The sequence below is a fragment of the Mustela putorius genome, unplaced genomic scaffold, assembly GCF_011764305.1.
Source record: "Mustela putorius furo isolate JIRA1106 unplaced genomic scaffold, ASM1176430v1.1 tig00000139_pilon_pilon_pilon, whole genome shotgun sequence".
In the NCBI taxonomy this organism is placed as follows: Eukaryota; Metazoa; Chordata; class Mammalia; order Carnivora; family Mustelidae; genus Mustela; species Mustela putorius.
The window spans coordinates 8276966-8299312 of NW_025421293.1; the positions used below are offsets into that span (position 1 = coordinate 8276966).

The 22347-nt window shown below is 53.3% G+C and overlaps 1 protein-coding gene across 1 annotated transcript; it reads left to right on the top strand.

Annotated features, from left to right (window-relative positions):
* The first annotated feature begins 20506 nt into the window (after positions 1–20506).
* PPP1R35 (protein phosphatase 1 regulatory subunit 35) lies at positions 20507–21750 on the top strand. Its single transcript, XM_004761500.2, has 4 exons — positions 20507–20855; positions 20936–21188; positions 21278–21414; positions 21498–21750. The coding sequence occupies exons 1-4, from the start codon at positions 20625–20627 to the stop codon at positions 21669–21671; spliced, it is 795 nt and encodes a 264-aa protein (XP_004761557.1). The 5' UTR covers positions 20507–20624; the 3' UTR covers positions 21672–21750.
* Positions 21751–22347: the final 597 nt, after the last annotated feature.

Below are 22347 nucleotides of genomic sequence, written 5' to 3' on the forward strand. Positions count from 1 at the left end.
CACGTACACACACACACACACACACACACACCTCACAGTGTAGGTCTTCAGTACATGAAATGGCCTCTCTGGGAATGTGTCTTGGTTTAGCATGAAGTCAAAGCCTGTGTTCACGCGGGGCCTCAAAACAGGCTGATACACAGTGGCTCATCTCTGGGGCTTTCAGTCAACCAATTATTCCTCCCCTCTCCCTGTGTGCAGGGAACCATCCTGGGGCCCAATGGCGTTGGTGCAGCGTCTGTGTGCCCCCGGGTGCCCAGAGGCTGGAAGGTGCTTCGCTGTGTGAAATTCAAGATCAGCCCCTCCAAGTCCTTAGAGACAGGCTCCTCTACCTGAAGGTTTCAGTGAGGATGGTGGGGCAGGGTGAAGGGTGGCCCGGAGGGTCACGGGTAAGGAGCCTTGCAAGTAGCTACAGGCCCAGGAGCCAACCCAGGCTTGAGGCTGTGGGCTTGTGGGAAAGAATACTGCCTTCATTTTTCTTTGGCTTCTTCAGCATCTTGGGAGTGGGAGAGGAGGAAAGGAAGAAGGTGAGTTCAGCCAGCAGCCAAGGGAGCTGTTAGCACCTCCCACTCCTCTCTCCCTCCCCAGATGTGATGGAGTTCTGTCCGGGCTTGGCCAAGCAGGGGAATGGAGACTTGCGGGAGAGAAGGGGCCAGGATGGAAGAGAAGTCTGCAGAACTTGCTTTTCCTAGATGTCTCAGTGTGCGCGGGTGGCCTCCTGCCTCGCCTTCCTAGTAATCCAGCCCAGAACCCCGGGGAAGGCCTGTGGTGGGCCCTGGGGAGGAACTTTCCAACTGGGAGGGAAGCCTAACGGATCTCCCGGGGTAGTGATGTGTGCAGGGAAGGATGCTTACCCCTGTCACACCCCTGCTGAAACCTTCCCCTAGTTCTCCATCCCTCTTGGGAAAAAAACCCCATACTGTCCCCTTTGTCTAAAAGGCCCTTCTCTCAGATCCCGACACCTGGGCTTCTTGCCGGTGTGGATTGTGTACAGATGTCACCACGTCTTCCCAAACCCTTTCCCTGATGACCTGACTTAGAGATCAGGAGTGACCCGCTGTCTTGGCCATCCTGTGTCTCTCGTCGTGCTTTATCTTCGGTTAGTACTTCACAGGATCGGAAATGTTATCTACGTGTTGGCCAGTATACTTGGGAGGCAGCCGTGCCGTGTCGTAGTGAAGAGCACGGGAAGCGATTTGAACGGACGCTTTCTGGTTGTGTAGCCTTGGGTAAATCGGCTAACCTCTCTGGGCCTTGGTTTTCTTATCTGTAAAATGGGGAAAGTGGGAAATAGTGCCTGTCTCTCAGGGCTGTCTTGAGGATGAAGGAAATGATGCTTAACACAAGACAAGGAGTCAGAAATGTTAGCTGCCATGATGATGGTAATGGTTACGATTTGCAGTGTACGGCTGCTGTCCCCGTGGCCTAAAACAGTACTGAGTAAAAGAAAGCAAATGTGGGGGCGCCTGGGTGGCTCAGTGGGTTAAGCCGCTGCCTTCGGCTCAGGTCATGATCTCAGGGTCCTGGGATCGAGTCCCGCATCGGGCTCTCTGCTCAGCAGGGAGCCTGTTTCCTCCTCTCTCTCTCTCTGCCTACTTGTGATCTCTGTCAAATAAATAAATAAAATCTTTAAAAAAGAAAAAAAAGAAAAAGAAAAGAAAGCAAATGTGCCTTCAGCTCCCCTCAACTCTGCTTCCTGACAGCCCAGAGCTGCCACGAAGAGAGTCGAACTAGGTAAACATTCTTGGTTTAAGCCTTTGAGCCCAGAAACAAAGTCTCAGCCCTGGACACCGGGTCTTCTCTTGACCCATGATGTTGCTCCCTCCACTTTGGCCCCATCTGCTCTGGTATCTGAGCGCTGGGGTGGGGGAAGTCAGCCCCTCCTGAGCCCCACAGGGGGCTGGCCCCGGGCATGGAGGCTTTGACCTTGGTTATTCTCGGCTGCCCAGACAGGGTGTGCACACAGCCGTGTGTGCACAGACACACTCCTGTATGTCCTGTGGCTGTCTGTGGCTATATTTTGACTTGTTCCCGTGTTCCCCCTCAGGAGTGGCAAGACCAATATTAACCGGACGGAAAGACTGTGTACGTTGCAGGGCTGGTAATGCTGTCTTCCCCTTTGTGGGAGCTGCCTGTCTGCTCCTTGGGTCATTCTGGGGGTACTGGGCAGACAGCCTATTAAGATCTCCAAGGTGGAGGGCACCTGGGTGGCTCAGTGGGTTAAGCCTCTGCCTTTGGCTTGCGTCACGATCTCGGGGTCCTGGGATGGAGCCTCACATCGGGCTCTCTGCTGCTTCCTTCTGTCTCTCTGCCTACTTGTGATCTCTCTCTGTCAAATAAATTAATAAAATCTTTAAAAAAAAAAAAAAAGATCTCCAAGGGGGAAATGGACCAAAGGTAGAGATTGCCTCTTCCCTTCTCCGTCCTCTTTGTTTCGAAAGCTGAGCCCACCCGCCCCGAACCTGTCTTCCCACCTCCCTGGGGGCTGCTTGGGTCTGTGTCCCTGTGATCGCTGAGGCATGGCCTTCTGCCCGTTTCCCTTTCCCTCAGTGCCTCCTGGGGGTGAGTGGCCGTAGACAGGCAGGTTTTGCAAGACAGGCTTGGTGTTTTGTGCTGAAGGAGGAGTGCACAGCTGAGGTGTGGCAGCGGCTGGCTCAGGCTGGGGCGGAGGAGGCCCTGAGAATCCTGGTCCCCAGGATGCAGGGCTGCATAGCACCCTTCGCTCGCTGGCTTTCTCTCTCCACCTCCGAGTTTAAGACCCAGCTGTTTTTCCTTTATTGTTTATATGCTCTGCCAGTTTTTCACTGGATTACAGGTCTTTTCTAGAGGCCCGCAGAGTTCAATACAGAGCGTAAGAGCCTGCCCTCCGGAGCCAGACTACCAGGTTTTTGAGTCCTGGCTCTACCACTTACTAGCTCTATGGCCTTGGGCAAATTGCTTAACCCCTCTGGGCCTCAGTTACCTTAGTTGCAAAACGGAGGTAATGCGGGGATGTTGGGAGGATTGAATGCATTAATGCACAGAAAAATGCACAGAAAAGAACAGGACTTGCCATGGATTGGGTGCTGTAGACATGCTTATTTTTATTATTATTTCTTAGCGATATCTAGAAGCTCTTTATATAGCAAGAGGGTTAACCCTTTCTGGAATACGAGTTGCAGATTTTTTTTTTTAAGATTTTATTTATTTATTTATTAAAAGATTTTATTTATTTATTTATTAAAAGATTTTATTTATTTAACAGAGAGATCACATGTAGGCAGATAGAGAGGGGGAAGCAGACTCCCTGCGGGGCAGAGAGCCCGATGTGGGGCTTGATCCCAGGACCCTGGGATCATGACCTGAGCAGAAGGCAGAGGCTTTAAACCACTGAGCCACCCAGGCACCCTGCAAGTTGCAGATGTTTTAACAGTCCTCTTTTTTTTTTTCTTCTAACGTTTTATTCTGGAACAGTGTGGATTCACATGCAATCATCAGAAATAATATCCAGTTTTCCCATGTAGAAGTGAAATCTTTACAAAAAATATTTGGGTATATATACACTATATTTTTAAAAATTCATTCATTATTGAGGTGAGCTTTTCTGGTAATTGTCTTTCTCTGACCTTTTTTTTTTTTAAGATGTTATTTATTTATTTATTTATTTGATAGCGATCACAAGCCGGCAGAGAGGGAATCAGAGAAGGGGGGGAAGCAGGGTTCCTACTGAGCAGAGAGCCCAATGCAGGGGCTCGATCCCAGGACCCTGAGATCAGGACCTGAGCCAAAGGCAGACACTTAACCCACTGAGCCGCCCAGGCACCCCTTTTGGCTTATTTCACTTAACATGATGCCCTCAAGTTCCATCCATGTGGTCACAAATAGCAGGATTTCCTTTTTTCTGTGGCTGAATAATATTCTACACACACAGTTTCTTCATTTATTCACCAATGAGCTTATAAAAAACGCGGCAGTGAACATGGAGGGGCAGCTATCTTTTTGTTAGTGTTTTTTTTTTTTTTTAAGATTTTATTTATTTATTTGACAGAGAGAGATCACAAGTAGGCAGAGAGGCAGGCAGAGAGAGAGAGAGAGGGAAGCAGGCTCCCTGCTGAGCAGAGAGCCCGATGCGGGACTCGATCCCAGGACCCCGAGATCATGACCTGAGCCGAAGGCAGTGGCTTAACCCACTGAGCCACCCAGGTGCCCCCTGAGTTAGTGTTTTTGTTTCCCCGTCCGATACATCCCCAGTAGTGGACTTGCTGGATGGTATGGTGGTTCTATTTTTAATTTTTCGAGAAGCCTCCACACCCATTTTCCACAGTGGCCGCACCAATTTGCATTGCCACCAACAGCGCACAAGGGTTCTCCTTTCTCCACATCCTCGCCAACACTTATTAATTCTTGTCTTTTTTCCACACAGATAGAGTTTTGACTTTTTAAAAAATGTATTTGTTTGTCAGAAAGAGAGAGAGCCCACAAGCAGGGGGAGCGGTAGACAGAGCGAGAAGCAAGCTGCCTGCTGAGCAGAGAGCCCGATGTGGGACTCGATCCCAGGACCCGGAGATCATGACCTGAGCTGCTTCACTGACTGATCTACCCAGGTGTCCCGAGTTTTGAAATTTCTTATGGGATCAGAGAGATCTTTTTGGTGTAACTCGGAGCATGGCATCTCTCCATGTAAGACCTTTCTAGGATGTCTTGGAGCAGTTAGGATGAAATCCAAGCTTCTTACCTCAGCTCCTGGCTGGGGTCCCTGCCCACGGGCCTGACCTAATCGCTCCAGGTTTGCCTGTGCTGTCATTTGCACAGTGCTTGGCTGGTTTCCATTTATTTCCTCTTCCTACCCTGGGCCTTTGCAAATGCTGATTCTTCAGTTTTGAAAGTTGTTCCCCCACATTCTTCCGCCTGGCTTTCTCTCAGCTGCTGCTTCTCCAGCTACCTCGGACAGGCCTTCCGGAGTCCCTGCCCCCTCCCCCGGGTCCTCTGGGCTGTGTCCCAGGGCTTACTTCAGCACAGAGCCTGGAATGCAGAGGGGTGCAGTGGATGTTTGGGGTCGGGAAGGCTGACTCATTGGGATTGCACTGCTTGGGCCTGGCCTGTCTGCTCGATGAGTTCAGCATGGGCTTTGGGGTTCAGACTCACTCCCTTTGGTGTCCCTGACTGGGCTCCCCTTCCCAAGAAGATCTTTAAGACCCGCGGGAGAGCAGGACGAAGCACAAAGTGGGGTGGGGGGTGCTGCAAGGGAGAGGCAGGGGAGAATAGGGCTGTCCAGAAGGGCGTGGTGAGGGGCGCCTGGGTGGCTCAGTGGGTTAAGGCCTCTGCCTTCGGCTCAGGTCATGGTCCCAGGGTCCTGGGATCGAGCCCCGCATCGGGCTCTCTGGTCCGCAGGGAGCCTGCTTCCTCCCCTCTCTCTCTGCCTGCCTCTCTGCCTGCTTGTGATCTCTGTCAAATAAATAAATAAAATCTTTAAAAAAAAAAAAAAAGAAGGGCGTGGTGTGAAATAGACAGGAGTAGGGAGTCCCCCGGGTGTGGTGTGAAATAGACAGGAGTAGGGAGTCCCCGGGGAGAGCCCTCCTCATCCCTAACAACCCACCCAGACTCATTCTTTCCCTCGACACACACACACACACTGTCCTCTACCTGCTCGTTTCTCCAGCCCATCCACAGCCTCTGATAACAGGGTGCTTACTACTCAGGACCTGTTGCGGCAACAGCTCCAAGACCTGGGCACCTGTTTGGCACTTTCCCCTCTCGGGACCCAGCAGCCCTGCCTCCATTTCTCTGTGCCCCCTCCTCCTGTTCCCTGGTGAATGTCCAGGAAACTGGGGCCAAGCAGGGGGAAGTCAGAGGGTCTTCCACTCCCAATGGGAATGCGAGCAAAGGAGGAGGGGTCAGCACACACCCCAAGTTGGCTTCTCTGTGCCTACTTCATGAGCCGTCTGGGCAGAGAACCTGGCGCCCAGCAAACTCAGTCCCCTGAACCCAGGGCAGTGTGGGAGGGGGACTTCAAAGCCCTATCCTGTACCTTCTCAGGCTGCAAGGAGTGCCAGGTTGACTTCTAGAGACAGACCAAGCCCCCCCCCCCTACAGATAATTAGCAGTGCGCAGGAGGCGGAGCCAACTCAGAAAGACCTGGGTTCCAATCCTGCCCTTCCTGGCTTCTGTGACCTTGAACAAGTGAGTGAACCTCTCTGAACCTCACTTTCCTTATCCAGAAATTACGGTAAATATTTATTTCACGTGGCTGTAGGAATGTGAATTGCCCGGCACAGGGCGTGGTACCTAGTGAATGGCAACAGGTGAACAGGGCTTCTAAATATATTAGAGAAGTGGTTCTCAGGGTGTGGTCCCAGGCCAGCAGCACCCCGGAAGCTGGCAGAAATGCGGACTCTCAGACCCTACCCCAGCCCCACTGAATCGGAAGCTCCGAGGGCAGGGCCCAGCAATCTGTTTCAACCAGACAGATGAAGTTGGAGAATCACGTGCAGACCATCAGATTCTGAAGTCTAGGACACATCAAAATCACCTGGGAGCTTGTTAAAAATACAGATTCCTGGGCTCAAAGCCAGGGATTGAGGTGAGACCTGGGAACTATATTTTAACCTGAGATGAATTTGAAGAGGGAGGAGGCGTGTGCCCCAGAGGCCGCCTTGGGAGAACGTCATGGAAGGATTTCGGGTAGTTGAAGGTGGGGGTGGCTGAGGAACCCCTTGAGGTGAGAGGGTATATAAAGCTGGAAACTGAAGGAATTTGCACTTTACCCTGAAGTCACTGAGTAAGGGGGAGGACGGGCACACAATGAGGGCAGTGCGTGCCAGACCTGGCCACCCGCCCAACGCCGTGACGTCAGTCCCAAAGCCCGGGGGCCCTGGCCGCCCTGGGGTCTCTCCGGCCTCCTCCCTCGGTCCGGCGGCTGCAGGTGGGGAGAGACCCGGCCCGAAGGCACCACGATCTGGGGTGAGGAGGGAGTTGGGGACGACAGCAGGGCGGCCGCCTAGCTGGGGGACATGCGCGACCCGTCACTTCACGCTCCTGGGCTCCAGGTGGCGCTGCGGAGCGCGGACGCGGGTTCCGCCCGGGCCCCGCCACCGCCCTCTCGCCGCGCCTCCTTGGGCCCCGGGATTGGAGCTGGCAGCGACCTTGGCGGGGGCGGCGGCGGCGGCGGCGGCGGAGGTGGCCGTGTCCGCGCACAGGGAGGGGACGCTGTGTGAGCCCGCCCCTCCTCCTTGCGGCCCCGACGGCGTTAGCCCACGGAGGAGCCTCTGCCTGGTGTCTGCAGGGTCCGCCCGCCGTGGCGACGTGGGTCGTGGCATACGGGTTCCATGGGACAGTTCATTTCTAGTAAAAACGACTACCCCGCCCCGCCCCCCAGCTAGTGAGACCCGTACCCTGTCCGGGGACAGCCGGCCCCTGTCCCCTTTTCCTCCCGAGTGTCAGCAGCTCCTGTCTTGTTGCCATGTCCACCACCACGGGCCCCTTACTTCAGGCCTAGCAGGGCTGTGTGCGTATCCATCATGTCGTTTAGTCCTGAAGGCAGACCATCCCTTAGGTTTTAAAGCCATCACCGCCCTTTCCCAAATCAATAAATTGCGCTTTAGGGGGGGGTTGGTAACTCCTCTGAGAGCTAGTGATACAGGATAGGACACAGGTCTGCCGGGCTGGAGCCCATGTTACTCTCTCTCAGCCCCACTCTATCCTTCAGGGCCACGTGTTACTGTTGTGTAGGTGGTGCACTGCGCAACTCTATAATCAAGGTAGATCTCTCGAAACATTAGGGCAAATTTCCATTGCATGTCAGTGAAGGGATTTACCGAGGGGGCACATTTTTCTAATTTGCCCAAAGTTGTCTTCTCGGCTGCCCTAGTGTTCCTGTGGCCGCCTCTCCAAGTTTGTTCCTCCTCTTCCCAGCAGGTACATCTGGCATCCAGATTCCACATCGCACTGGGCTTTCTGCAGGAGCAAGGAGGTCTTCATAGAGCCCGGCCCAAGGGATCTAATGTTAAGTGACAGGGCATGGCACTACTCCTCAGTGGGATCTGTGTGTGTTGGGGGGGGGGGTCACCTCATCTGCCATTTTTTTTTTCCCCCAAAGGCTATTTTATTTTAAAACACACACAGAGTTGGACACGAAAGCCTTTTTAAGTGTCGTGGAGAGCATTACCCCTTAGAGGCGAGAGCGTCTTGTGAGCAAGATGAGATTTTCCTGGTGGGATTCCTGGGGGGTGGGGCCCAGGCCAGGGGAACGAGACCCATGAGCCAGGCCTGTTGAGCCTCTAAGCTGATACTATACGGGCTACAGGGAGGAATCCTCCCCTTCCCAGAGCCACACTGGGCACCCCGCAGATTTGAGGGTGGACACGGAGGAGATCTGAGAGGGGGGACATGGTCTCAGGACCACCGAGCTCATTGCATGGATGGTTCCAGCACCAAGTGGGGCAGAGGTGACGCTGGGAGTGGAGTGACAGAAGCTGGCCTCGGGTCTGGAAAAGAGGAGCAAAGGCTATGGAGGGCCAGTCTCCTGGAAGTGGAGGAAGGGAGGGATACCGAGGCTGCGTTGGGTGCGGGGGGGGACACCCTAGACTGGGACCCCTGGCTGGAGGGTGGGGAAGGAAGAGAGAGTTTGATGGGATTAGGGGACTCTGGTCTCCGTGCCCCGTGTGCCGGCTTAGCTTCGGGCTGTGGTGGGGCTCTCTTGGAAAGCTGGCTTCCTCTCTTCCTCCCTTTGAGCCTGTACCTTGTCTTACCTCAGTTCCTTGCTCACTGGATGGCTCCCAAAGCACAGAACCTGTTCCATGCCTCCGGCAATCCCTGCATCCACTTTGTGCCTCTAGGATTTTCTCTATTGCCAAGGAGCAGCCAGGACCTCAGGCTCAACTCTTTCAAGTTGCATCAGAGTACATGCTGCTTCCCGCGGTGCCTGGTGGGCCTGGCTGTTGTGGGCACATCTGTACAGACGTCCTGTGCTGCTGCTCAAGGCTGGGAGTGAGGCTTGGGGGGCTGGATGGAGAGGCTGCCTTGGCCAGTGGGGCAGGGAGATGCTGGAATCCTGGGGAGAAGGGAGAGAGGAAGGGGCTGGTTGCAGGAGATGCCAAGAGGAGGAGACCAGGCCTTGGGTGGAGGCAAAAGATTGAACTTTGTGAGTGTGTGTGTGTGTGTGTGTGTGTGTGTGTGGTTTGGGGGAGGGGATGTCCTGTCTGGAACATAGGCTGCTCAGAGATCAATTTATATAGCTGCCCCCCCGCTTTAAAAATGAGAAGACTGAGGCCCAAAAGGAGACAGATGGTGTTGCTGGAGGGGACTCGGGTTGGGAGGCCGGTCCTTTGGCTTCTGGCCCCAGGCCCAGTCCTGTGTGGGATGTGAGTCCCTCCTACTCCTCTCTCTGTCCCCAAGAGCAGACTTTGGACCTGGGGCTGCAAATGTGGTATCTGTGCACACACACACTTCTTCAGCTGCCCCACATGGTGTGGAAGGTGTGGAAGGCCTCTTTCTCTGCCAAGTTCACTTCTTGCTGGGCTACCCAGTTCTTCCTCGCAGCCCGTCCATGCCCCCAGCCCAGCACCAACTCAACTCCGGCTCTCCGCTCAGCCCGCTGGCCCTAGAGCAACAAGCCTTTCTTCAGCCTAGTATGTGGATAGGGAAGGTACTGGGAATCTGGGGGTTTTCTTAGGTTGAGGGACTGACACTGCTGCGCATGGCAGAGACAAACTTGTGGGGGTCCGGTGCTGATTCCTAGGGCTCTGCTCGCACAGCCCAGGGTTTCACTCTCCTAAAACTCAGTGTCTAAGGCCTCGATTTCCTTTTCTTTCTTCCTTCCTTCCTTCCTTTTTTTTTTTTTTAAAGATTTATTTATTTATTTGACAGAGAGAGATCACAAGTAGGCAGAGAGGCAGGCACAGAGAGAGAGAGAGGAGGAAGCAGGCTCCCTACCGAGCAGAGAGCCTGATGTGGGGCTCGATCCCAGGACCCTGGGACCATGACCTGAGCCAAAGACAGAGCCTTAACCCACTGAGCCACCCAGGCGCCCCAAGGCCTCGGTTTCTTGAGCATGCTACCTGGTCACCACGGCTACCTGATACTGTGGATGTGATCAGACACCAGCTGCGTGACCACCCCCCACCCCAACCCCAGATCTTAAGATGTTGGAGACCACTGGACGGGCATGGCTAGACATAGACCCTCCCCATTAACTTCTTCCCATGGAGCTGATAGGGCTCCCCCATCTCTTTCGCCACACAGAAGAACCCCCCGCACCCCGGTCAGTCATTCCTCTATCATGTCAACAGCAGGCTCCCCTCCCCAGTGCCTCCAGCACTCTGCCTGTCTCCTACATTCCATTCTTCGTTCTTCTGCCTTCAGCTGTTTGCTTTGACAACTCTCTGGAGCCTGGCGAACCCCTCTCAGGACAAAAATGGTCCTTCAAGACCAAATCCTTCCCACTATGGGGACGCTGCCAAGGTAAGAGTGTGGCTGAGATCCCGGGGAACACGGTGGCTGGAGCCTGGGGTGCAATCCAGACCTTTCCCCCAGCTGAGTTAGTTTTCTGGGGCTGCTGGAGAAGTTGCCACAAACTTGGTGGTGTCAGACGCCAGAAATGCATCCTCCCACAGAGCTGGAGGCCAGAAGTCTGCGATCAGTTTCCCGGAGCTGAAATCAAGGTGTGAGGAGAGCTGGGCTCCCTCCCAAGGCTCCAGAAGAGAACGTGTTTTTTGTTTCATCCAGCCTCTAGTGGCCACATCACCCGGATCTCTGTCCCACTGTCTCCTCCTCCTCTGTGTCACATCTCCGGTTTTGCCTTCCTCTTTTAAGGGATGGGGCCTCATATCTCTGGGGGGTCATTATTCAGCCTCCTATACCAGCAAAGTCTGGAGGGGAACGACCACATTTCTCCCCAAGTTGTGCATCCCAAATGGTATTTGCCGAGAGCCCCCTTTCATGCCCCCCTGCCCCACCTGTAGGTTGGGAAGCACTAGGGGTTGTGGGTAAGAACCTGGGTAGTCAGACCCCTGGGGATGGGCTGGGGCATCATCACTTACCAGCTGTCATTCTCAAAGTATGGGCCACGGCCAGCAGGATGACTCTGGGAGTTTATTAGAAATGTAATTTCTGGGGCACCTGGCTGGCTCAATGGATTAAAGCCTCTGCCTTCGGCTCAGGTCATGATCCCAGGGTCCTGGGATCGAGCCCCACATTGGGCTCTCTGCCCCGCAGGGAGCCTGTTTCCCCCCAACCCCCCGCCCTCTGCCTGCCTCTCTGCCTACTTGTGATCTCTGTCTGTCAAATAAATAAATAAATAAAATCTTAAAAAAAAAAAAAAGAAATGTAATTTCTTAGGGGCACCTGGGTGGCACAGTCAGTTAAGCCTCTGACTTCTGGTTTCGGCTCAGGTCATGATCTCAGGGTTGTGAGTTCAAGCCCTGTGTCCGGCTCCGTGCTTGGTGCAAAGTCTGCCTGTCCCTCTCCCTCCCCCTGCTTCCTCTTGGGCACCGGCTTGCTCTCTCTCTTAAATAAATAAAATCATTTTTAAAAATTAAAAAAAATGTGAATAAGACCTCCAACAAACACACAGTGATTGGTAGAATGAAAAGAAGGCAGGCCGTACCGCGTGCCTAAATCTTCGGGTAGCTGCTCAAAAGATATTTGTAGCATGAATGAAGGAGCCATTCAATGAGTAATAATGGAATACGGGTGGTGTGTTTTTCACTTACTTGACAAACACTTACCGAGTCCGTTTGGGGTCTGCCCGGTGCGAAAGGGAATTCCCCAGAGTCCCTGACATTGCTAGGTGGCAGCGGAGAGGGGGGTGAACAGATGTTTGCAATGCGGGGTAAGAAGGGCCCCAGCCAGGGGGTGTTTGGATGGGTTGTCCAGGAGCCCACAGATGGAAAGGAGGAACTAGTTGTGGATTTTCATGCTTTCAGATGTGTGTTATCTTTTGCAACTCTGAAAAGAACACGAGTATATGGTCTCTTACCTATGCTCACTTGCCGCATGCCAGGGAGCAGACGGCTTGGCCTCTGTGCTGGAAGATCTATTTCCTCACCTGCAAAATGGGAATCAGGACACCCCCCGGGGTCTTGCTTTAAGCAGCATGCCTAGCTTAAAGGAGGTTCTGAAAGCCGTTCAATCTCTCCTTGTAGTTTCCCCAGCAATCCTGTGATGTAGGTATTAACATTCATTTGAAGTCCAGAAGGGAGAGAAATATGTTAGAGACCTAGGCCAAGGTTAGTTACTGCAAACCAGCCCAAAATGAGGCATTGAGCTCCCTGGCAGCAGGGCGGCAGAGGATGAAAGGGATGGTTACTATCTTGAGAGTTCCTTAATTTACATAACAAAAGGAGGCCACCGAGTTCCTACCGGGAACCCTTAGCACAGCTCTCCCCAGGCCGGCCCTCTCCCGCTCCAGCTCTCAGCTAGAGGCTTGGCGGCAGCACAGTTTCTTCAGGGAAGCTGCAACTGAGTCACAAGCCTTCTTTGATTCAAGGGGAAGGGACCCAGACCCCACCTCTCAAGCGACGGAGCGGCAAAGAAATTTTGGTTATTAAAAAAAAAAAAAAATTAAATTAATCCCAAATTGTTGGAATCAGGGCTAGTGTTTACAACCTGAAAAGAGTACTTTACTCTTATTTGACAAACATTTATTTTCTCTCCGTGTGGCAGACCCTGTCCTGGGCTCTGGGGAACACGGGCCCCCACTCCCTTGTCTGAGCCTAAGTGGCAGACAGGTGCCCTGGGCCCTGGCCCTCTGGCCCTACCAGATGGAGACCAGGGGTCTCCTAAGCTCTGATGTCTCCTCTGCTTTGAGCCCCCAGGTTCTGAGAGAGAGCCAGTCTGTGCCTGGGCAACCCATGGGGGCAGCGTGGGGGAGGTGGGGACAGTGTGGGGGCGGAGACACAGGCCCGGAAGGGGAAGGCTTTGGAGGCTGGCTTCAGCTTTGAATGAGAGAGAATGGAGGTCTGTGGGGGGCTGGGCCCGATGTCCCAGTAGTTCTGGGGAGAAAAGTCCCTTTGCTCCCCAAGACTCCCACAGGCTCAGCAGTGACGGACACCAGCGGGCACTGGGCCCAGTTTCCTTCTCTGCCAGCCTGGACCCCTGCTGGAACCTCTGGCCCCAGACTTTGGGTCCCCTCAGCCTCCTCCTTCCCTCTCCACCGCATCCCTCCTTAAGTTTCTGCATAGCTGTCCAAGCTGAGGTTACTGCGGGGGACCACTCGGTCCCTTTGTAGTGTCCCAAGGCCCCACTACCTCACCTCTGCCCCCGTGACCTCCATCTCTCCTCTCTGCCTACAGCACCTCTGCCGCCCCCCTGTCATGTCCTGTTTGGTTGGCATGGGGCAGATGGTCCTGGAGCTACTACAGAGCGGGGGGGGGGGGTGGAGGGAATCTGATCCTTCTCTTGCACCAGCTGCCCTCGGGCTATGGGAGGGCCTCACACCAGCACCCTCCTTGTCTGATCTAGAGGTTTCCCTGAAATCACCCTTCGCCCTTGAGAACCCCCAACATCGCCTCAGTGTCCAGTCACGTTGAGTAACACACTGCCTCCAGCTCATTGTTTTGAGGTCCTGACTCCCTGCTAAGCAGAGATCTGTGTCCCAAGGTAAGGCCAGCAGCTTCCTGCATGTCCTTTTGCAAAAATTCCCCCTGACACGTGGTCCCATCTTCCCGGACTGTGGCTGCATCTTTCGTGACTCTAACCCCATCGGCCCTGTTCATGGCCTCCATCCCCTTTCTTGTAACTCCAGCCTCTCCCCGGGCTCTCTTAGGCCCTAAGTAGCCGGCGTCCACTTTTTTTTTTTTAATTAAAGATTTTATTTGTTTATTTGACAGATCACAAGCAGACAAAGAGGCAGGCAGAGAGATAGAGAGAGAGGGAGAAGCAGGCTCCCCACTGAGCAGAGAGCCCGACGCGGGGCTCGATCCCAGGACCCTGAGATCATAACCTGAGCTGAAGGCAGAGGCTTAACCCACTGAGCCACCCAGGTGCCCCTGGCATCCATTTTTTATTCCCTATGTTGACATTAAGGATATTTCCCTTCCCAGCCAGCCCAGTCCCTCACCCCCAGTAGGCTCCGCCATGCTGAGCCCAGCTCCACTCAGTTCTGCACGCCCCAGCCTTGCACATCTGCTTCTACTTGCCCAGCTTCCTCCAGTTTCCCCTTCTTCATTCTCCTGGACGCTGCCCAGCCTGTAGACAACTTCTGTTGCATGAAACCCTATTCCCCACCCTCAACTGCCCACCCCAGAAGCCGGCCTCACCTCCCTATCCCTGGAGACTCACATGTAAGGGGTCTCATCTTGGCCCCCTTGTTTCTTTCCCTGTTGCTGGGGGAGGGGAGGGGGCAGGTCAGAAGCTTGCGGTCAGTTCGCTGGCCTGCAGCTTGACCTTGCTCTCTCCTCCCTGGATCAGGAGAAAGGAGCGGTGCGCTCAGGCCACGGTGTCTCAGACTTGACCTTTTGGGAGTGGGAGGGTCTACCCTGTCAGCCCCGAGATGAGGCAGGATGGGAAAGGGGGCTCGGAACGGGTGTGTGTGTGTGTGTGTGTGTGTGTGTGTGTATGTGTGTGTGGACGTGGATCACAGCCATTGGAAGTGCCAAGTCAGAGACTCACTCTTCACTACTCCCTGTGTGACAGGGGCACAGTGTGGACATGTCTCTGGGCTGACCCCCACCTGTAGGCAGCTCCCAGTTTGGGAGATGGGAAGTGAGGGTCCTTGCGGGTGGGGTTTGCAGAAGGGGGGTGGTGGAGGGCTGTTGCCTCGTTTCTTTGACTTGGCTTGGCAGAGAGTAGCTTCCTATGGGGACTTTGCTCTTCCCCTGGCCCCTCCTCCCTGGTAGGGCTCCTCAGCTGCCCTCTGCAATGGTCCCAGCCACTCTGTGGGTCACTGCACTGGAGACATCCCACTGCCCCTCAGCAGCCTGGTCCCTTGAAGGACCTCTGACTACTCCATCCTGTCTCCAGTCCTACCTACCCTCCCCCCCAACCCCGCCATAGCACGTGGCCCAGCAGAAGCTCAGGATGACCTTGAATGACCCCTGCCAGCACTCAGACTCACTTTCCCCAAACGAGGATCCAGGTCTGGGATCACCCCTCCCAGATGACCAAAGGGAACCCCAATACCTGGTGGGGTCTAATCTATGAAGACAGAACCTAAGGGCCTCAAGCATGACCCCTTCCTTTCCCTCTTCCCTGGATGGGAGATGATGCAGAGGTGGGACCTCCGCGGCGTGGGTTTGCGGGAGGGCAGTAGAGGGAGGAATCGGGCAATCTCAGGTGGTGGGTCAGGGAAGCTTCTCTCCTTCTCCCCTCTTTTGCTTGGAGTGTGGGGGATGGGCAGTTCCTGGACCATATTTTAAATTTCTCTCCTAACTTCTTCCTCCGGGGTTCCCCCTTCCCACCTTCTGCCGTCCCCAGCAGGGCTTGGTTTGGTGTGACATGGCATCGAAATCCCTCTTTGCAGAAGAGGGTCTAGAACATGCCACCTTGAACAGCTCTAGAACATGCCACCTTGAGGAGACTCTAGAGTTAAGAGTAGAGAAGGAGTCTCTCGTCAGAACCTTCTCAAAGGGGAGTGCTGTTGTTGTTGTTTTAAAGATTTTATTTATTTATTTGACAGAGAGAGAGATCACAAGTAGGCAGAGAGGCAGGCGGTGGGGGGTGCGGGGAAGTAGGCTCCCCGCGGAGCAGAGAGCCTGATGCGGGTCTTGATCCCAGGACCTTGGGATCATGACCTGAGCTGAAGGCAGACGCTCAACCCACTGAGCCACCCAGGCGCCCTGTTTTGTTTTGTTTTGTTTTGTTTTTAAGATTTTATTTATTTGACAGAGATCACAAGTAGGCAGAGAGGCAGGCAGAGAGAGAGAGGGGGGAAGCAGGCTCCCCGCTGAGCAGAGAGCCCTATGAGGGGCCCGATCCCAGGACCCAGGGAGCATGACCTGAGCTGAAGGCAGAGGCTTTAACCTACTGAACCACCCAGGCGCCTGTTTTTTTTTTTTTTTTTTTTTTTTTTTTAAGAGGAAAAGCAATTCTAAGCCCCTCAGCTGGTCCAGCCAACAAAGTCTTAGGAAGAGTGGGGGCAGGACTGGGACCCCTCGTTCGCTTCTCTCCCCCCACCCATTCTCACTTTCGTATTGCTTCTTTAATGTCAGTTGCCGAGGAGCTTTCTACTTCCTGGAGGTCTCCCATAGGCCGGCAAATCGAATGGCTTGTTCTTTTTTTTTTTTTTTTTTAAGATTTTATTTATTTATTTGACAGAGAGAGATCACACGTAGGCAGAGAGGCAGGCAGAGAGGGAGGAGGAAGCAGGTTCCCTGCTGAGCAGCGAGCCCGATGCCAGACTCGATCCCAGGACCCTGAGATCATGACCTGAGCTGAAGGCAGTGGCTTAACCCACTGAGCTGCCCAGGCACCCACGAATGGCTTGTTCTTATTTCTGTGTGTGGGCCTAGGACGAGGTAGTGGCTACATTCTAAGGCTGAAATGGAGCACCCGGACATACCGAGTTCATGGCTAGGGCTCCTGTAGGGCCTCTACATCCCTCAGCTTGGCCCAGGCGTGTGGAGTACCTTCAAGTTTCAGCTCTGACACTTCCCATGTGCCAAAGCGACCTCAGCTTCCTTTAAACAAGCAAATGAAACTTTTTATCATCACAATGCTCAAATATATACAAAAGTAAGGGAAATATTATAGTAACTCCCCACATACCCATTACCCATCTTCAGCAATCATCCGCATTTGGCCAGTCCTGTTTCCCTACACAACCGCCCTCACACACTGCTCCTCTTCCCCAAACCAACATCGCCCTTAATTCACATTTTTATTAAGATCCTTGTAGATTCACATGCAGTTGTGAGAAATAACACAGAAGGATACCTAGTACACTTTCCTCAGTGCTCCCCCACGGTAACTGCTGGAGACTGAAGATTTGTGTCTCCTCCCCCGACCCTAAATCCATTTGTTGAAACCTAATCCCCAGTGTGTTGGTCTTTGGAAGTGGGGACTTTGGGAGGTGATCAGGCGATTATTACTCTTATGAAGGAGACTCCAGAGAACTCCCTTCCCTTTCCACCATGTGAGGACACAGTGAGCAAACCATCCATAGACCAGGAAATGGTTCCTTCCTAGACACTGAATCTGCCAGCACCTTGATCTTGGACTTCCCAGCCTATAGGACTATGAAAAATAAATTTCTGGGGGTTCCTGGGTGGCTCAGTGGGTTAAGCATCTGCCTTCAGCTCAGGTCCTGATCCCAGTGTCCCGGGATCAAGCCCCAAACCGGGCTCTCTGCTCAGCAGGGAGCCCGCTTCCCTTCCTTTCTCTCTGCCTGCCTCTCTGCCTACTTGTGATCTCTCTCTCTCTCTGTCAAATAAATAAATAAATCTTAGAAAAAAAGAAAAGAAAAATAAATTTCTGTCGTTTATAGCCACCTAGTGTATAGTATTCTGTTAGGGAAGCCCGAGCAGACAAAGACAGTAACATTTTGCAAAACTATACTCTACCATCTCAAGGATACTGACATTCGTATAATCTACCAATCTTATTTGGATTTCCTACTTTTGTACTCTGTGTATATATTAATTCTATACAATTTTATCACCCGTGTAGGTTTCTGCAGCTACCAGCACAGTAAAGAAAACGAACAGTTCCAACACCAAAGGATCTCTGGTATTACCCTTTTATGACCATGCCCATTTCCCTCCCTCCGCCCCCTCCCCTTTATCCCTAACACTTGGCAATCACTAAATCTGTCTTCCGTTTCTGTATTTTGGTGACATAAATGGAACCATGTGGCATGTGATATTTTGGGATTGGCATTGATAATAATAATAATTATTATTATTAATATAATAATATTATATTATAATATAATATCACATATCATTATATATAATAATGTAATAAATATTATTATTATTTTGCTCATCATAACCTACCCAATTCATCCAAGTTGTCATAAATCAAAAGTTTGTTCCTTTTGATTGCTGCGTAGTATTCTGTGGAATGGATATACCATAATTTAACTCTTTACCTGGTGAAGGACATTTGGGTTGTTTCCAGTTTTTGGCTATTATGAATAAAGCTGCTATAAAGATGTGTAAAGGGTTTGAAGTGCCAAGGGATATGAAATTAGCTACCACATTCTGGAGACCGCAGGTGCTTACTGGGTCCATCATTGTTTCTAATGGCTTTTCAGTGGACAGAATTAGAATATACTTTTTGGGACACCTGGGTGGCTCAGTTGGTTAAGTGTCTGTCCTCGGCTGGGGTCATGATCAGGGTCCTGGGACTCCTGAGCAGGGAGCCTGCTTCTCCCTTTCCCTCTGCCTGCTACTCCCCTTGCTTGAGCTCTGTCAAATAAATAAAATCCTTTAAAAAAAGAATTAGGATACTTTTCTTCCTTCCTTCCTTTTTTAAAGATCCCATTCATTACATGTCAGATCACAAACAGGGGGAGCAGCAGACAGAGGGAGAAGCAGGCTCCCCACTGAGCAAGGAGCCTGATGTGAGACTTGGTCCTAGGACCCCGGGATCACAACCCCAAAGCCGAAGGCAGACGCCTAACCTACTGAGTCACCCCAGGCGTCCCTAGAATATACTTTTCAATTAAAAATACAACAGGAGTTCCTAAGCTACTTCCTAAATTCAAGACGAAAGGAACTTGCATAACACCACTGATTTTGTCTGTGTATTTCCTTTCAACTATGCCATAATTCCATTTCTGATATATCAACATAATTATGCTCTACCCTACAAATTTTCACCAGTTCCTAATATGACTGCTGAATACAATTTAAGATTTCGGGGCAGGTTTGTTGTTGTTGTTAAGATTTTATTTATTTATTTGTCAGAGAGAGAGAGAGAGAGCGCGAGAGAGCACGCGCATGCAGACATACAAACACGGAGAGCGGCAGGCAGAGGGAGAAGCAGACTCCCCCCCCTGAGCAGGAACCCTGAAGTGGGACTCGATCCCCTGACCTTGGGATCATGACCTGAGCAGAAGGCAGAGGCTTAACTCACTGAGCCACCAGAGGCACCCCGGTTCTCTCCTTCTCAATGTCAGCAACCATTAAAAGTAGTTGTCATACTTCCACTTCTAAACCGCCCCCCAAAAGTATTTACATTTGTGTCTCCCTACTCTCACAAATGAACAGTAGAGGGAATTTTCATACTTTCTTATTCCTCTCTTCAGCAGGCAAGCCTGCAGTGCGTCACCCCAGAGATCGTCGCAAACATTCTGTGTGTGTAAAATGAGGGCAGCTGTGCTTTCCACCTGATTTTCCATAGCAGTTTCTAGTAAGATAAAACTTGTGAGGGGCGCCTGGGTGGCTCAGTGGGTTAAAGCCTCTGCCTTCAGCTAGGGTCATGATCCCGGGGTCCTGGGATCGAGCCCCACATCGGGCTCTCTGCTCTGCAGGGAGCCTGCTTCCTCCTCTCTCTCTCTGCCTGCCGCTCTGCCTACTTGTGATCTCTGTCAAATAAATAAATAAAATCTTAAAAAAAAAAAACAACTTGTGAAAAACTGCAGAGTGGTATACAGAACGTGCCTGTTGACTGACTATTAACCCCTTTTGGGGAGAGCCTCAAGAGGCATGCGCCCGAGTTAGCACATTTTGCACAAGAGGAAACAGGCGCACAGAACTGAGAGGACCTGCCCCAAGGAACCCAGGAAGCGGACAAGCAGTTCAGTCTCCTGCCCTGTCTAGGAGTCCAGAATAAATCCACCGAAACTTTCTTTTTAAAAACTGTACTCCATCTACAGATGCCTATTAAAAAAAAAGATTTTATTTATTTATTTGACAGAGATCACAAGTAGGCAGAGAGGCAGGCAGAGAGCTAGGAGGAAGCAGGCTCCCCACCCAGCAGGGAGCCCTATGCGGGGCTTGATCCCAGGACTCTGGGATCATGACCTGAGCTGAAGGCAGAGGCTTTAACCCGCTGAGCCACCCAAGCGCCCCCAGATACCCATTTTTATAAAGACGAATATTTTAGGGAGCCCTCCACGGGGACAAAGTCACAAAAGGCCCTAAGGCGCAATGAGGCAGTCCTCGCCTGGGCAACCACGAACGCCCAGAGTTCCTGGAAGGAGCCCGGGACTGGGCTCTGCGAGCCCCGCGCTCACTCATCCTGGGAAGCTCTACTGGTCCCACTTCGGTCCCAGTCCCGGAAGGCCGGGAGACGCTGCGGAGGCACTGACGAGGGAGGGCCAACGCGGGGCCCCTTGACCTAAAGCTGTCCTGTTTGGCGCCTCGACAGAAGGGACTGACAGACACACTCTGGACTCGAGCAGGCAGAACTCAGGTAAACACCCCGCAGGATAAAGACGCCGCGTCCAGGTTTCAAAGGCGAAGTGGCCCTCGTGAGGACCCGTAGGGCCTCCACCCGTGGCGGTTCCGAAACTCTGGTTTAGGGGCGGGGCTGAGGTTTTGCGGGCGGAAGCTCGCGGGAGAAAGGGAGCCGAGCAACGGAAATGACGCTTAGTAGCGCCAATGGGATGGCGCGGGGGCTGGTCTTCCCGCCCCATTGGGTAGGGGCAAGCGGTTTCCGGTAGCGGCGTTCGGGAGGGGTGGCGGAGGTGGGCTGGTGGTGGCGATTTCGTGTCCCGTGACCCCCGGCCTCCCGAGACCTTGCATCCCGGCAGCCACACCAAGATGATGGGCTGTGGGGGGGCACAGCAGGAGCTGGTCGAAGGGGAGGAGGCCGTATCGGCTCCTGGGCCCCCCCCAGAACCCCGCGTCCCGGAGCCGAGAGCCCCAGTGCCCGAACCTGGCCTGGACTTGAGCCTGAGCTCGCGGTCCGAGACCCCCGAGCAGCCGAGCGGCTGCCCCGGCCGGCGGAAGGGGCGGGCGGACCGGCGGGGCGGGGCCCGCAAGGGGCGGCAGGTGAGCTGGGGGAAGGTCTGGCCGCCAGCCGGCAGACAAGCCCGCGCCCATCTCTTCACCGTCCCGCTCTCTGCTCCCAGGTCCGCTTTCGCTTGGCGCCGCTCTCCCCCGTGCGGTCCGACCCCACGCCGGCCGCCGCAGCACCTAGCGAGAAGCCCGCGGCACCGCAGGACCTGGGGGCGCCCGCGCAGCAGAGCAGCCTGGCATTGAGCCTCGAGTTGCAGGCCGCGCGGGCTGCAGCCGAGGGCCAGTTCGATGCGGCGAAGGCCGTGGAGGAACAGCTGAGAAAGTCGTTCCAGACCCGCTGCGGCCTGGAGGAGAGCGTGGCCGAGGGTGAGAGAGAGAGAGAGAGAGACGCCCGGCGGGGCGCGGGAAGTGGGGCTGAGAGGCGCCGCTCACCTCCGCTCCCCCTGCGGTCTCAGGGCTGAACGTGCCGCGCTCCAAGCGGCTCTTCCGAGACCTGGTGAGCCTGCAGGTGCCCGAGGAACAGGTTCTAAACGCTGCGCTGAGGGAGAAACTGGCGCTGCTGCCACCGCAGGCCCGAGCCCCGCCCCCAAAGGTGAGGGACCTGGGCTTGTTTCCGTGTGGTGCCCCTATCCCCTTCCCGAGTGTAACCTTGCTTTGGGCTCCACTTCCCAACAGGAGCCACCTGGGTCAGGGCCAGACATGACCATCCTTTGTGACCCAGAAACATTGTTTTATGAGTCTCCACACCTGACCCTGGATGGTCTGCCTCCTCTCCGTCTTCAACTCCGGCCCCGCCCTTCAGAGGATACCTTCCTCATGCACCGGACACTGAGGCGCTGGGAAGCGTAGACGTGGAGGCTCCCTGGATTGCTAGTTAATATTTTTGTGTTAAAACTATTTTTCAGAATAAAAAGGTTTTGCTAACAAATGGGACTCTTCTTGGGAGCCTTAAGATGGGGTCAGGCCTCAGGGTGGGAAGCTGTCCCGGAGTCCAGTTTTTGGCCTTTTCGGAACTTGGTAGTGATGGCAGGTTGAGCACACTGTCCCACCTCTTCTTCCCCGGACTTCTTAGAACCACGTTTGTTCCTTTGCAGTATTTTTTTTCTTTCTTTTTAAGGTAGTGAAAGCATGCCTGAGAGGGGTTGGGGGAGGAAAGTGGGGGGTAGGAGTGCATTGCAAGTGGGTTCCACACTCTGCTCAGCTGGGTCTGAATCTCAACCCACCGAGCCACTCAGGTGCCCCGCACTACTTAGTTCTGATCACTGGGACATGTGGGTGGGTCTCCTCTGTTGTATACTTCAGGGAGTCCTTCCCTAATTACCTGGCTCAAGGAGCCTGCAAGACAGCTAGCTATTTGCACCCAGTTATTGAAATTCCTTCCTTCCTTTTACCTCTAGGGGCTTTGCTTATTTCGTTTACACCAGATCCAAGAGGGCTCAGTATTTGGTGAATATTCACGGTTCCAGGAACACTTGAACTGCTTTAGAGTTTCATGTTAATTGCCTATTCATCCAGTTGCACAGCA

Excerpts from the sequence above, each read along its gene's own strand:
- PPP1R35 (XM_004761500.2), top strand. The coding sequence starts at position 20,625 with ATGATGGGCTGTGGGGGGGCACAGCAGGAGCTGGTCGAAGGGGAGGAG. Across the intron at positions 20,856-20,935 it reads GGGCCCGCAAGGGGCGGCAG|GTCCGCTTTCGCTTGGCGCC; the intron begins GTGAGCTGGGGG and ends CTCTGCTCCCAG. Across the intron at positions 21,189-21,277 it reads GGAGGAGAGCGTGGCCGAGG|GGCTGAACGTGCCGCGCTCC; the intron begins GTGAGAGAGAGA and ends CTGCGGTCTCAG.